Source organism: Acomys minous (assembly GCF_964271855.1).
Source record: "Acomys minous genome assembly, chromosome: 13".
NCBI lineage: Eukaryota > Metazoa > Chordata > Mammalia > Rodentia > Muridae > Acomys > Acomys minous.
In genome coordinates this window covers 108,182,009-108,194,626 of record NC_140495.1, presented here as the reverse complement: position 1 = coordinate 108,194,626, position 12,618 = coordinate 108,182,009, and the positions used below count along the sequence as shown (strand labels likewise).

Sequence of the window (12,618 nt, the reverse complement as noted above, 5' to 3'; positions counted from 1 at the left end):
TCCCAACATCCTCTGCAAAGATACCATCACTGTCCCTATTTGACAGGCGAAGAAAGGCTGTGTGGGGGTGGCTACAGCTATACAGCCAGTGAAGGGTAGCCCCAGGATTTGAACCGAAACCCCAAGCTACCCTTCCTATGGCCCACATGTGTGGTCTCAGGTTTCCGGAAACATCCCACCCTCTCCCACAGAGGAGGCCGGTGATGCTCTGGGAACAGGTGACCAACGCGCTGACAGGCCCACCGGTACCATGTCAGCCATTGGGTAGACCGGAGCGGAGGAGTGGGGAGTGCAGCCCAGGGCTTGCTGACACAGCCCTGGGTGGGAGGGGCAGGGAGCGTGTCAGCTTGTAGAGCCTGGCTGTGGGTGGGACAGTGGCTCTCTTGATGGCCGCAGCCTGGCTCATTTTCCTGTGTCATCACCTAGGTCCTACAGGAGTATTACTATCGGGGGTACGATGACGCCGTTTCGTACCTTCGGAGGCTGAGTGAGTAGCTGGGGCCTGAGGGAGGGAGGGCATGGAGTGTGGTGGCAGTGGGGATGGGATTCTGGGTAGGGGACAGTAGTGTCCCATAGCTGTAGCCAAGGAAGCTGGGTAAGAGGAGAGAGACCCAGGAGCCTGCGCTGCCCAAGGTACACATATTCATTAAATTAAAGTCAAAACCAGGGCTGGAGGTGTAGCTCAGTTGGTGCTCGCCTTGTGTGCACAAAGCCCCGAGTGCAATCCCCAGCACTGCATAAGACAGGGGTAGTGTATGAGTTAATGCTGGCACTCTGGTCCAGAAGTTCAAAGCCCTCCTTGGCTCTATAGCTTCCTCCAGGCCAGCCTGGGCTGCTCAAGTAGATGTGACTAGTTACATTTGAGTGACATAACAATCAGTGTCCTATGTTGATCTGGGAAGGGGGCCTGACCCGTGTCCCCTTTTGCCTTTGTCAGAAATATAAAGACTAATCGATCAAACTCCATGAAGGCGTGGCAAGCACCTTTGGGGAGAGAGAGGAAAGGCTTGTCCATACTTGGGGTTAACTCCTTAGGATGGGGTTTCCCAGGGGCCAAGAGTGCTGACCTGACGCTGCCTGAGCCTCTCTCCACTGGGTCTCACTGTCTTCTGGGTAGATGGATAATATTCTGTCATATTTGTACAGAACACTTGGCTTCATGCCTTTGAGTTCCAAGCATTCCTTATTCTGATATGGCTATATACATATATATATATATATATATATATATATATATATATATTTTTTTTTTTTTTTTTTTTTTTTGAGGAAAGAAATGTTTTGGGGGTGAAACTAAGGGTTGAATGATATTTTCTTACTGAATAACTTAATATATATATACTAGAAATACAATCTTTCTTCAAATTTGCTTCCTCCCCTCTCTGGCCCCTGGATCCTCTCCCCGTTTTCTCGTGGTCCTCACTCCTCTCCAGGCATCCAGGGACTTGGGAAACAGAATGATACGAGGGAGACAGACAGAGGCAGAGACAGAGAAAGAACAAGAGGTAGAGAGACACAGACAGACAGACAGACAGAGAGCCGGAGGCACAGAGACACTAGGGTTCCAGAAACAAGTAGTCCCCCGCCCCACCCCCAAGCTCTGTGTCCCTGGAAAAATCACTTCTTCTGAGACTTGTTTCCAATTTTTTTTTCCTTTTGATTTTTCCAGACAGGGTCTTTCTGTGTTAGCCTTGGCTGTCCTGGTTTCGCTTTGTAGACCAGGCTGGCCTTGAACTCACAGAGATCCGCCCGCCTCTGCCTCCCGAGTGCTGGCCTTAAAGGCATGCGCCACCACCCCTGTCTAGTTTCCAATTTTGTAAAGAAGGGTTTGTACCCTAGCTCCTGACCCTTTGGGGGTGGGTGTTCAGTAACGAATCTCCTGGGGCCTCAGTTTCCCCGGTCTGTACAGGAGGAGGGCAACGGGAGTGAGTGCCTCAGAGAGTTTTAGTGTGATTATGAAAGATTTCTCCCAGAGCCTGGAGGAGGAGGGGATTGGCCAGTACCCTTGGCCCCCAGCTGGGGAGCCCTCCGCTCTCTCCGGGGTGATGGTGATTGTCAGGGACTGAGGTTGGTAAGGTCCGATGACTTGATACCGTTTCTTCAGCCCAGGCACTCTCCTCTGCACCCGGGTCACACCTTAGATAACCCTGCAGGTTCCCAGATGTCCCCTGCAAAGGAAGCCCCGCTTCTTCCCAGGCTCCTTGTGATGCGCATGTACTCCGTCAGGTGGCGCCAGCGCACACCCACGAGTACCTCCCTCCCTCCGGATTTTTCTACTGGCACCGGATGTGATAAGGAGGAGCTCCTGGGAAATTCTTGCTGGTACCTAGAGCTACACTGAGCCCCCGCCCGCCACTTGGAAGCACTCAGATCGCTCTTTGCTTGGTTGGGGGTGGGGGAGGTGAGGAGAGGCGCTCATCACGTATAGAATGGTGCCTCCCCTGGACCCCTCCATCTCATCCTATCTCCCCTCCCGCTCCTTGCAAAAGCTCTCAGCCACCCAGTGACTCCTGCAGCTGGGAAGCTACCGCCTCCTTGGCGTGGGAAAGCCGAAGACGCTACTCTGCACCCAGCTGTGCCCAGCAGCCCCCCTCGCTCCGATAAGAGCCTCCCACACAAACACTAACCATCACCCCCGTCTTTCTGGAGAGGCTGGGACTGGGGCTCCGTTAGAGCACTTGCTTACCACGCATTAAAAACCTACGTTTAATTTCCAGTACTTGATAAACCTAGCAGGGTGGTGCATGAGATAATCCCAGTACTGGGGAGATGGGAGCAGGGACGATAGAAGGTTTAGGTCATCCTTGGCTATATAAATTTGAGATCAGGCCTGCCTGGGCTACATAAGACCTTGTCTCTTAAAAAAATTATTAAAAAAAAAAAAGATTTATTTACTTATTATGTATATAATGTTCTGCCTGCATGTACACCGTACGCCAGAAGAGGGCACCAGATCTCATTATAGATAGTAGGGAGCCACCATGTGGTTGCTGGGAATTGAACTCAGCACCTTTGGAAGACCAGCCAGTGCTCTTAACCTCTGAGCCATCTCACCAGCCCAAAAAAAAATAATTTTTTTAATTAAAAAAAAAAAAAGTTTTCTAGAGCCCTTTTATGACCCTCCACCGTCCCTCACTTCCGTATAGCCCCATTCCCCCCCCCCCCAATCTGTTTTCTGTCCTCACAATCTTCTTGCCTTAGCTCCCAAATGCCAGGGCAACACCGTGCACACCATGGCCCGCCATGTACTGTATTTATGTAGATTTTACACACACACACACACACCCATATTAGACTATATCAACTCTGGACTCTGATTTGCTGTGTGTGGTTTCTCCTAGACACTGCGTACCTCAACTCTCCCAGCAGGAGAGTGATTTTCCCGCGGGTGGAAGTGTACTGCAAAATAGAGGTCGCCCTTGGCCACGAGCCCCCAGCTCGAAATCCGCCGAGCCTCCCAGCAGCCAGGGGCAGCCCTGCAGACGCCTCCCACCACGTACAGGAGACTCTCAATCAGGACAGAAAGGACAGCCCAGCATCCCCATCAACGCAGACGCCCGAATCCAGGTGCAAGGGGTTTGTGGAGTCACCCATGTCGCCACCATCAGTCTCTGAACCCAAGCAACCCCTTGCATTGCTGGTGGTCCCTCCCCAGTCAGGCCCAGTAATGAAGCCTGGGCCATCCACTGGCCCCAGTGACATTTGCCCAGTACGTCTTAGAACTCTAGATCTGAAACTCGGAGTCAAGGATGACCATCAGCTGGACTCGACCTCTGACCACCAAGGCACAAAAAGCTTGCCACCTGTGTCACACACCTCGCGCTCAGCTGCAGACCCACACAGCTCAAAGGCTGGATCCTCAGTGCCTGAGTCCCCTCATGGGTCTAGACCAATGCTCAGAGCCTCCCAGGAAGCCACCACAGCCAGGGTAGCCCCAGAACTGCCACCTTCAACACCACCTGCCCCACCACCTGTGGAGGAGCTGGGCCCAGAACAGCCCACAGGTATGACCCTCAGACAAGCGATTAACAACACATCAGTTCCTAAGGGCAGGGCTGGTGGTGTTAGCTGTCCATGTCGGCAGCCCCCACAGGGGGATTCTGACAGGCCACTTGTCTGTGGGTGTCCTGCTGTGCCTCATAGCTCAGCGCCTCCCTCTGGCAGCAAAAACTCCACAAGAGGTTGGAGAGTCACAAGCAGTCGCTGCTCTCCCAGAGGACCCGAGTTCAGTGCCCAGGACACTGGATGACCCACAGCCACTTGTGATCCTCTGCTGGGTGCTCTGGGTACCTGCTCTCAAGCACCCACCTCTATTTACACAACTTAGAAGTGCATGATTTTTTGTTTTATTTTGTTTTTGGAGACAGTGCTTCTCTGAGTAGCCTTGCCTGGCGTAGAACTCACTCTATACACCAGGCTGGTCTCAAACTCAGAGATCCACCTGCCTCTGACTCCTGAACACTGGGGTGAAAAGGGTGATGCCATAACCTCTGGCACCCTGCTGGTTTGGTTTGTTTTCAAACAGGGTTTCTCTGTGTAGCCTTGGCTGTCCTGGACTCACTTCATAGACCAGGCTGGCCTGGAACTCACAGAGATCCTCCTGCCTCTGCGTCGAAGACTACTAGGATTAAAGGCATGCGCCACCACGCCCAGGCTACACCGTGTTGTTGTTAAACATACTCACCATTGTTATTTGCAAAATGCCCCAGTCCCCAAATACCTGCCCTTACACTTCCGGTGTGTTCACTCCTGCTGCAGGGCCTCCTGCCTCTTCACAGCTGACAGGCTCCACACCTCCAGGTACCAGGAAGGAAGCTCCCCACAAGCCTCTGCTGGTGTAAGTTTCTCCCTTCCTCAGGACAGTCTCACCTTTGCTCAGGGGAGGGGCATTTCGAACCTACCTATTGATGCGGGGGACGCCAAACCTCTGCCTCCCTCCTGCACACACTGGGTACATCCTGTTGTAGGGCAACAGGAACATGTGCACTGCAGGATCCGGGTCTTATTTTGGGTCAAGCCACAGTTAGGTCTAACTGGTGGGTGCACCATCCTAGCCTTAGGTAGCCCCTGATGGTATGAAGCTGGTGCGCTGGTACATGGCTTTAACCCCAGCGCTAAAACCTTCAAGTGAATTAAAAGGGGGGGGGGGCTGAGCACCGCACGCTGGCATCGTTCTCTGCTCTTGACTGTGGGTGTGGGGACCAGCCGCTTCAAGTTCCTGCTGCCCTGACTTCCTCTCAGTGATGGGCTGTGTCACCTGGAACTGTGAGCCACACAAACCCTTTCTGTCTTTAAGCTACCTTTGTCAGGGTGTTTTACCACAGCAACAGAAGCCGCAAGCTCTTCATCATCATCGCCGCTGTCGTTGACAAGCCGGGAGATCTGTGGGGTTCCCCACCCCCTTCTACCCAACTCCCACCCAGAGACAGGGTTTCTCTGTGTAACAGAGCCCTGGATGTCCTGGACTTTCTCTGTAGACCAGGGTGGCCTCAACTCATAGAGATCAGCCTGCCTCTGCTGGGGTTAAAGGCATACACTCCACCCCCACGAACTGTAGTTTTTAAGACATCTCTAAGAACTACATTTCCCAGATGCCCTTGCTGGTTGACTAACAGTTGGATTGGCCAATGAAAGATCAGTGGGGGGAGGCAGTCAGGTATATATTGACACCCCTCCACTTCAACTTTGTCTCACCACACAGCCCAGGCTAGTGCTGAGCTGGCAAGCCTGCCTTTGCCTTCTGAGTCCTGAGATTATAGGTACATGTTACCTCTTGGGATATTTTTCCTTGGATAGACATTTGTCTTTTTTTTTTTTTTTTTTTAGATTTATGTTATGTATACAGTGTTCTGCCTGCAGGCCAGAAGAGGGCATCAGATCACATTATAGATGGCTGTGAGCCACCATGTGGTTGCTGGGGATTGAACTCATGACCTCTGGCAGAGCAGTCAGTGCCATCTCTCCAGCCCTCTCTCTGTGTAGTCTTGTCTGTCCTGGACTCATTTTGTAAACCAGACTGTTCTCGAACTCATAGTGATCCATCTGCCTCTGCCTCCCAAGTGCTGGGATTAAAGGCGTGCGCCACCACCACCACCAGCTTGTCTTTGTTTTACACCAAGCTTATTAAGATGTATCTGTGTCCCCCATTGTGAGTAATTTTATTTCCACAGCTGGGTGTGTGTGGCTGGAGAGACAGCTCAGTGGTTAAGAACACAAACGTTCTTGCAGAGGACCTGACCCTAATTCAGTTCCCAGCACCCACATTGGGCACCCACAACAGCCTGTAGCTCCAATTCCAGAGCATCTGGCACCTCCTCTTTTGGTCTCTGTGAATTCATACTAACATGTAGACACACTGCGCACACATGCACACATACACACACAAATGAAAAAAAAAATCTTACAAAACCCTTTTATAGTTTATGTGAGTTAAAATATATAAAGTATATGCATTGTCTGTTATTTTAACCTCTTTCCAGCTATGTCTACTAGGTGTACGTTTTGGCCTTGTTTGTCCTTGGCCTGGTTATTGTGCAGATAAATAATTAATAGATAATTAATCAGAAGTGTTTGCTGGAGAACACCAACCTTGGCCAGTGCCACTGGATCTCCTGAGGCTACGCAGGGCTCTGATGGTGGCACCCACTGTTCAGGTCATAACAAATACATCCTCTGTCTCTCTGCCTAGGGAGAGTCCTGCTGTGGATTCAAACACAGCAAGAAAGATTTTCAAGAAGAAACAGAAGACAAACGCCACCAGAGAATGCTTCCAGAAAAACCCGAGGACCAAGAAGCCAATGAGCAAAGTACAGTAAGTGCCTAATGCGTGTGGAGAGTGAACAGCAAGTCCCGCTCTGGCAAACAAGCTCGGAGCTTATGGTTAAAGCATCTAGGCTCTGCGTCTCCATTTTCTGACCTGCAAAAGAGGGGTGACCCCGCTCGTTAGCCTGTGAGGGTGCAGCACAGGCCACCTGTGAGGGGGAAACCGTTCAGAAGACACCAGGGTCAGGGTGGCATGGATCCCCGGAGGCTTGCTGACTACTGTTACAGCTTCAGTGTTTGTTTTCTTGAGCAGAGTAGCCCAGGTTGCCCTAGAACTTACCGTGTAGACCAGGCTAGACTCAGACTCACTGCGCAGCTGAGGCTGACTTTAAACTCTTGATCCCCTCCTGCGAGTGACCCCATGTCTAGCCTATGTCATCCTTTTGCCAGCAACCACCTTACTGGTACAAACAGAAAGTTGCTTAAGACTAGTCCTTAGTCCGTTTGGCAGAGATGTCTGTAAAATCTTTTGACCCTTACTTACCTGTTTGTGTTTGTGTGTCAGAGGTCAGAGGTCAGAGGTCAACCTTCCGGAGTCGGCTCCGACCTTCCCTGTTGTGGGTCCCTGGGGCTGAACTGGGGCTGGCAGGGACGGAGGCACACACCTCTATGCACTGAGCGCCGCACGGGCCCTGCACTTGTGTTTCACATCCCTCTTGGGCCCACGAGCTTGTATTTTATTCAACTGTCACTCTAGACCCTCTTCCTGGGTACATGCTGGGCCGCTCCTGCCTGCTCACGAGGAGTGGAGGGATCTGCCTGTGTTTGGAGGGCCAAGGTCTGAGGCTCCCTCTGTGATCACTGTGTCCATGGCAGCCACGGGGGCTGGCCTAACCTGTCAACCCTTGGGTCCAGTTGGGACTCCCTGGGTAAGGAATTGTGGTTACCACAGAAATAAATAACTTTTAAATTAAAACAACAACAGCCAAACCTACCCGTAAGGGTGCGGGTCTAAGTGCCAAGCTCACCTCTGAGGTGGCCTCTGCAGATCCTTCTTGTGATTTGCCAGAGAGGGCAAGCAGCCACCCTGGGGTCACACGGCAGGTGTAGTTGGGGCTTGAAACTCCAATTGCTTTTTTTTTTTTTTTAAGATTTATTTATTTATTATTATGTATACAGTGCTCTGCCTGCATGTACACCTGCAGCCAGAAGAGGGCACCAGATCTCATTATAGATGGTTGTGAGCCACCATGTGGTTGCTGGGAATTGAACTCAGGACCTCTGGAAGAGCAGGCAGCACTCTTAACCACTGAGCCATCTCTCCAGCCCCCTCTAATTGATTTTATTTCCCCTCACACATGTCCCCTTGGCATCTGGAATGCAGGTCTGCTCCCCGACCACTTGACTTTCCTGGAGTCCCCACTTCCAAGGCACTTTGGGTCACCTACAAGCCTCATCCCAGAAGGACGCGAGAACACAGCTGCCCTGAGGTGAGGAGTTCCTCCGGGTGTCACCTGAGAGCAGCCCTGCCTCTCTTGTCCCGGGAGGCTGTATGCACCCCGAGCACATCATCCAGATGCATTTCCGCCTTCCCTCCCTTCCCCCATGGCTAGAGTTAACTATGTGCGCTCTTTGTGCTTTAGGAGGACAGCTGGGAAGCCGGGTGTGGTGACAGACGCACACACGCACGCACGCACGCACGCACGCACGCACGCACGCACGCACGCCTTTAATCCCAGCACTTGGGAGGCAGAGGCAGGTGGATCATTGTGAGTTCGAGGCCAGCCTGGTCTACAAAGAGAGTCGAGGACAGCCGAGAGAGAGAGAGAGAGAGAGAGAGAGAGAGAGAGAGAGAGAGAGAGAGAGAGAGAGAGAGAGAGAGAGAGAGAACACACACAAAGCAGGCAGGGGCAGTTTGAGGTCAGCCTGACGTACTTGGCAAGGTCCAAGTCAGCCAAGATCCTATCTCAAAACAAAATAAAAAGAAGAGAGCTGGACAGAAGTTACATTGATTTTGTTAAGACAGTCTTTTGTTGTTTTTGTTTGGTTTCTGTGTGCAGCCCTGGCTGTCCCTGGACTCACTCTGTAGCCCAGGCTGGCCTGAAACTCACAGAGATCTGCCTGCCTCTGCCTCTCAGGTGCTGGAATTAAAGGCGTGCACCATCAAACCTGGGACAGCGGTTCTTAACCTGTGGGTCTTGACCCCTTTGGGGTTGCATATTAGATATCATGCACACCAGATATGAGTCATAACAGTAGCAAAATTAAAGCTAGAAAGTAGCAACAAAAATAACTTTATGGTTGGGGGTCACCACAACATGAAGGTCACAGCATTAGGAAGATTGAGCACCACTGCCCTTTGTCCCAGCACCCGGGAGGCAGAGCACGGGGATTTCTGAGTTCAAGGCCAACCAGGTCTGTAGAGTTCCAGGACAGCCAGAGCTACACATAAACCCCCCCCCTACCTCAACATGTCCCTCCCCAAAATAAACCCAAAACAAAAAGAAGACCATGCCCAATTAATCATTTATGAACTGAATAATATTTCAAACAACTTTTTCATTACTTCTAAATAGGGAATCCCCTTTGTAGAGCAACTGACGGCTCTGGGATAATAAAGTGAACCCCTAAACTGCCTTTTGGGACAGTCCTAGATCCCTGGTTTTGATCAAGTGCAACAAAAGCGGTGCTGGGAAGGCGGTCTGGGTGGCTCTAAGGCTGGGGATGTCCGTGGCGAGGGCGCTCCGAATGACGACTCATTGTCCTTTCTTAGGGAGTGCGTGGACAGAACGCCTAGGCTGGAGCAGGAGAAACTACATTACCCAAGAGCCTGCCTGGGTCCAGCCTCCCGCGCATGCCCGTTGGGCTCCCTCAGCCATGCAGCGGTGCAGTGTCTGCTCGCCGGAAGGGTTTTTCCTCATCTCAAGAGCCTTCTGCTTCTAGTCTTGTTGCTCTCCCACCTAACTCACAGACGACGACTCAGGGTACAGCTGGGAGGAGGGACACAGTTCTGTCCTTGTCCAATTAGGGGCAAGCATACATCCTGGCGTACTTCCTGGCTACACGTGCTAAAGCGCATCCTGTGCAGTTGGGCAGCCGACCTTCTTTACAGATGTGAAAACATGGCTTGTACTCTTACATCGTCTCCTTGTCCCTCCGTCCTCCCAGCTCTGGGAGCTCCTCAGGGGCTCTGGGAGCTGCTCCCGGGGAAGCTCGCTCTGGGCAAAGCTGCTTCAAGGCCCAGGAAAACCTGAGGAACAGGGCTTGGGTCAGCGTGCCTTAAGCTGCAAAACACTAAATGCAGGCAGCAGCTAGGCATGGTGGCGCACGCCTTTAATCCCAGCACTCGGGAGGCAGAGGCAGGTGGATCGCTGTGAGTTCGAGGCCAGCCTGGTCTACAAAGTGAGTCAAGGACAGCCAAGGCTACACAGAGAAACCCTGTCTTGAAAAAGAAGAAAAAAGAAAAGAAAAGAAAAAAGACCGCTGGCAACAGCCACTCTCCTGGAGAGGTTGCAGGCAATTCACTGTGCACTCCTTTCTGCGGGGAAGGTGTTCCCACTGTGTCTCTCAAGTGGGGGGTAGGGGAAGCTGCAGCTTGGGAAATACAAAGGCAGCCAGAATCACAAGCAAAGAGCCAGCCAAAAAGCATAGAAGTAAACTTTAATGTGCATGCTAAGTACTGAGAATTCTGTGTAGCCAGGGAGCCAAAATCCAAAATAATAAAAACAACAACGACAATAATAATTTTAAAAGGCAGGGCGGGGGAGGAAGGACAGGGACCTGAAACTCAAGAGGGAAGGGAAAAGTGGCCAGTCTGCTGGCTAGTTTTCATTCTGGACTCTTCCAGATGCCTCTGGCTTTTCTCTCCCTCACATCTACAGCAAACTTCCCCTCCACCATGTCCTCGTTTCATTCAGACAGAGAATGGCAGAGAATGGCCCCTCCCCGCATCCACATCCGGGTTCATCCATGCGCAGCCTCACTCCGCCTCTCACCTTGGCATTCACAGGGTGCTAGGGAGCAGATGGCAAGTCCGGGCTCATGAACACCCGACCTAGGACCCCTTTGTTACTGTGTCTGCACGGAGTCACCCCAAGGAGAGGACACTAGAGGACGAGGCAGAGAGAACCCGGGGCGGGCACTGGGAGGCTCTGACTGTCCTGGATGGGGCCTGGTGGTGGCCATCTTGCCTCTACTGCATGGGAGAGGAGCAGCTATTTTGTCTCCACTGGATGGGGCAAGGGGTCGGCCATCTAGCTCCTGAGAAGATCCAGAGCCAAGGTTTGGAGAGGAGGCACAGTGGTTAAAAACAAAAAACAAAAAACGTGTTGGGCAGCTCACAACCGCCTGTAGTGCCAGCTCCATGACATACAGTGCCCTCTTTTGGTATCTGTGGGTACTGCACTCATGCACACAATTCCACCACCACCTACCATAATTTAAAAAAAAAAACAAAACCATAATTAAAAATAAAAACAAAATCTTTATTTAAAGGAAACTGTAGCGGGGTGTGGTAGTGCACATCTTTAACCTCAGCATTCAGAAGGCAGAGGCAAATGGATCTCTGAGTTCGAGGCCAGCCTGGTCTACAAAGGGAGTCCAGGACAGCCAAGGCTACACAGAGAAACCCTGTCTCAAAAAACAAAACAAAAAACAAAAAAAGCCAGACATGGTGGCGCATGTCTTTAATCCCAGCACTTGGGATTACCCAGCAGCTGGATGACACTGAGTTCGAGGCCAGCCTGGTCTACAAAAGTGAGTCCAGGATAGCCAGGACTGTTAAACAGAGAAACCCTGTCTCAAAAAACCTAAAATAAATAAATAAAAATAAATAAATAAAAGGAAACTGTACAGTTGGGTGTGGTAACACACTTGTATTCTTACCTCTTGATAGGCAGAACAGAATTGGCACAAATTGAAGGCCAGACTGGACTATGTATAAGATTGATTGCCTTCATAATAAAAATATTGGGGCTGGGTGTGATGGTGCACGCCTTTAATCCCAGAACTCGGGAGGCAGAGGCAGGCAGATTGCTGTGAGTTTGAGGCCAGCCTGGTCTACAAAGCGAGTCTAGAACAGCCAATACTACACAGAGAAACCCTGTCTCGAAAAACCAAATAAATAAATAAGTAAAATAATAAAAATATTAAGGAAATGCCTTTAATCTCAGTATTCACAAGGCAGAGACAGGTGGATCGCTGTGAGTTCAAGGCCAGCCTGGTCTACAAAGCAAGTTGAGGACAGTCAAGGCTAACACAGAGAGAGACCCTGTCTGAAAAAACAAAAACAAAACAAAACAACAAAGAAAGAAGGAAGGAAGGAAGGAAAGAAGGAAGGAAGAAAGAAAAATAAACTGGACAACAGGTTCTTGACCCCTGTTTCAAAACTTTAGTCCCTGGGGCTGGAGAGATGCCCCAGAGGTTAAGAGCACTGGCTACTCCTCCAGAGGTCCTGAGTTCAATTCCCAGCAACCTCATGGCAGCTCACAACTTCTGCTCCTGGGTCTGACACTGGAACATATGTGCAGGCAAAACACCAATGCACATAAAACAAAAACTAAATCCTTCAAAACTTTAGTTCTTGCATGTCTCTCTGAATACTGCCTAAAATATAGCTATAAGGAGGTCACCAAGTGACAAACAAAACAAAACAAAATTTGATGCAATTAAAAAAAAAAGGACAATTTTACTTATTTATTTTTTATTTTTTGGTTTTTCAAGTTAGGGTTTCAGTGTGTGGCCTTGGCCATCCTGGACTCACTTTGTAGACCGGGCTGGCCTGGAACTAAAGTGATCCTCCTGCCTCTGCCTCTCAAGCGCTGGGATTAAAGGAATGCACCACTACCGCAGGGCTGT

General features: G+C 50.8%; 1 protein-coding gene across 3 annotated transcripts in view; it reads left to right on the top strand.

The window, feature by feature from the left end:
• The window catches only part of PNPLA1 (patatin like domain 1, omega-hydroxyceramide transacylase), a 33,139-nt gene extending 23,239 nt beyond the window's left edge, over positions 1-9,900 (top strand). For all 3 annotated transcript variants that reach the window (XM_084754044.1, XM_084754046.1, XM_084754045.1), the window contains exons 5-10: positions 427-487; positions 3,342-4,004; positions 4,759-4,837; positions 6,689-6,811; positions 8,147-8,252; positions 9,536-9,900. In XM_084754044.1, coding sequence (XP_084610170.1) covers positions 427-487; positions 3,342-4,004; positions 4,759-4,837; positions 6,689-6,811; positions 8,147-8,252; positions 9,536-9,559 — 1,056 coding nt within the window. In that variant the 3' untranslated portion in view covers positions 9,560-9,900. The remainder of the gene's footprint in view (positions 1-426; positions 488-3,341; positions 4,005-4,758; positions 4,838-6,688; positions 6,812-8,146; positions 8,253-9,535) is intronic.
• Positions 9,901-12,618: the final 2,718 nt, after the last annotated feature.